The following is a 1,671-nucleotide window of genomic DNA, read 5'->3' as shown; positions in this document are numbered from 1 at the left end:
CAGAGGAGCTGCAGAGTGGACCGATGAGCTCCGACGAGAAGGAGCTTCTGCACCTCCTGACGTCTCCACACCTGAAGGTGAACTACAGAGCTTTACCTGCTGTACGTTCTCAGCAGCTGAGCATCAACACGTCTGGTTTCCGTCTTCAGGCCGTCCTCTCGGTGCACGACACCGTGGCGCAGAAGAACTTTGACCCCGTTCTGCCGCCGCTGCCCGATGACTTTGAAGACGAGCTGGAAGAGGAGTCTGTGAAGATCGTCAGACTGGTGAAGAACAAGGAGCCTCTGGTGAGCAGACATGACAACACCAGAGCTCACAGGAGGAGCGGACCAAAGAACAATCAGTAATCTAACATCTCTGTGCTTCAGGGAGCCACCATCAGGCGCGATGAGGCGTCTGGGGCCGTCATCGTGGCTCGCATCATGAGAGGAGGTGCAGCTGACCGAAGCGGTGAGTTATTCTTCAACTGCAAAACTGCGTGTTTTCTTGCAGGAATTTTTCAAAGTAAAAGGAGCCACAGATTTGTGGAGCTTTAGCATGACTCATAGTGCGAAACCGCTCCTGTCTTACAGCTCCGAGTCACTCAGCGTGCTTCCATCTGATCTAGAATGTGGTTAAGGGTTTGCAGCAGTGTGAGCAAAGCTGTACAGCACAGTCAGTAATCTGATCTGCATTGATCCACGTCATCTCTCCTGCTTAGTGCTTCAGTTTGTCTCACTGAAATCATATCGCTTTCTTCTGTAAATCTTCTTTAACCACTTTGAAACCAAAGTGTGCCGTGTGGAGCGGCGCCCTCAGCTTTAAGGTTAAACTGCTTCCTTAAGGAAAACAGTAGAACTATTTCTGCAGTTCCACCTTAACATTTTAGCCTCTTTTTTTATCAAAGCCTGCTAGCTGAAGTTATTTGGTTTCCACCTGCGTGTTGTTGAGATCTCCTGCTGCTTCACCGTGGATCTCTGCAGGAGCAGGCAAAGGTCTGCACTTCCCTTCCATGAATAAGTCATGTTCTTCAAAAAGGAAAGCAGCTCCACAAACGGAAGATAGAACTGAAGAGTTCAGTTTGGGGTCTCAGCTCTGATTTCCTGCTCATTTATTGAGTTCTTTTGTCCAAGCTAACATTGATGAATGGCTTTTTTTCTGTCAAACAAGGTTTGTTGGTTTGTTTTAAATACACATAGAAACCCGTTTCTGCCAGAAGTTTGTTTCTTGAACAGAAAGTTCCGGAAGTCAAAGAAAAGGAACCCAGCATGAAGCCGAGTCTGATTGTTGCAAAAGTAACTTCTGTTGTTGTGAAAGAGTGTGAGTTTATTACTGCTGCAGAGTAAATAACATTTTAGCATGAAACTATAGGAAGCTATGCTCTATAGTCGGGACGGCCCGATCCGATTCCAAGTTTTTTGATCATAAGCCAATACTGACTCCTAATCTGATACTTTTGTAATACAATTAAAAAATGAACAAGATGAATAACCAGATTGAGGTTGTTCTATATTTTTATTTCCTTAACCCTCTTTTATCATTTAACTCTTAAACAGAGTACTTCTGTGAAGTAGCTTGAACAATTATGTATCAACTACAGCTGTCAGGCGATTAAAATTTTTAATCGCAATTAATCGCATTGTCCATAGTTAACTCGCGATTAATCGCAAATTTACATGTGGCCTTTTTTTA

At 44.3% G+C, this 1,671-nt stretch overlaps 1 protein-coding gene across 1 annotated transcript; it reads left to right on the top strand.

Moving 5' to 3' along the window:
- Positions 1–7: 7 nt before the first annotated feature.
- On the top strand, positions 8–843 carry LOC112158863 (MAGUK p55 subfamily member 3-like). Its single transcript, XM_024292508.2, has 3 exons — positions 8–77; positions 150–287; positions 369–843. Exons 1-3 carry the CDS (start codon positions 24–26, stop codon positions 534–536), a joined length of 360 nt encoding a protein of 119 aa, XP_024148276.1. The 5' UTR covers positions 8–23; the 3' UTR covers positions 537–843.
- Positions 844–1,671: the final 828 nt, after the last annotated feature.

The sequence above is a fragment of the Oryzias melastigma genome, linkage group LG23 (genome assembly GCF_002922805.2).
Source record: "Oryzias melastigma strain HK-1 linkage group LG23, ASM292280v2, whole genome shotgun sequence".
NCBI classification, from domain to species: Eukaryota; Metazoa; Chordata; class Actinopteri; order Beloniformes; family Adrianichthyidae; genus Oryzias; species Oryzias melastigma.
This window is presented reverse-complemented; position numbering and strand designations above follow the sequence as displayed.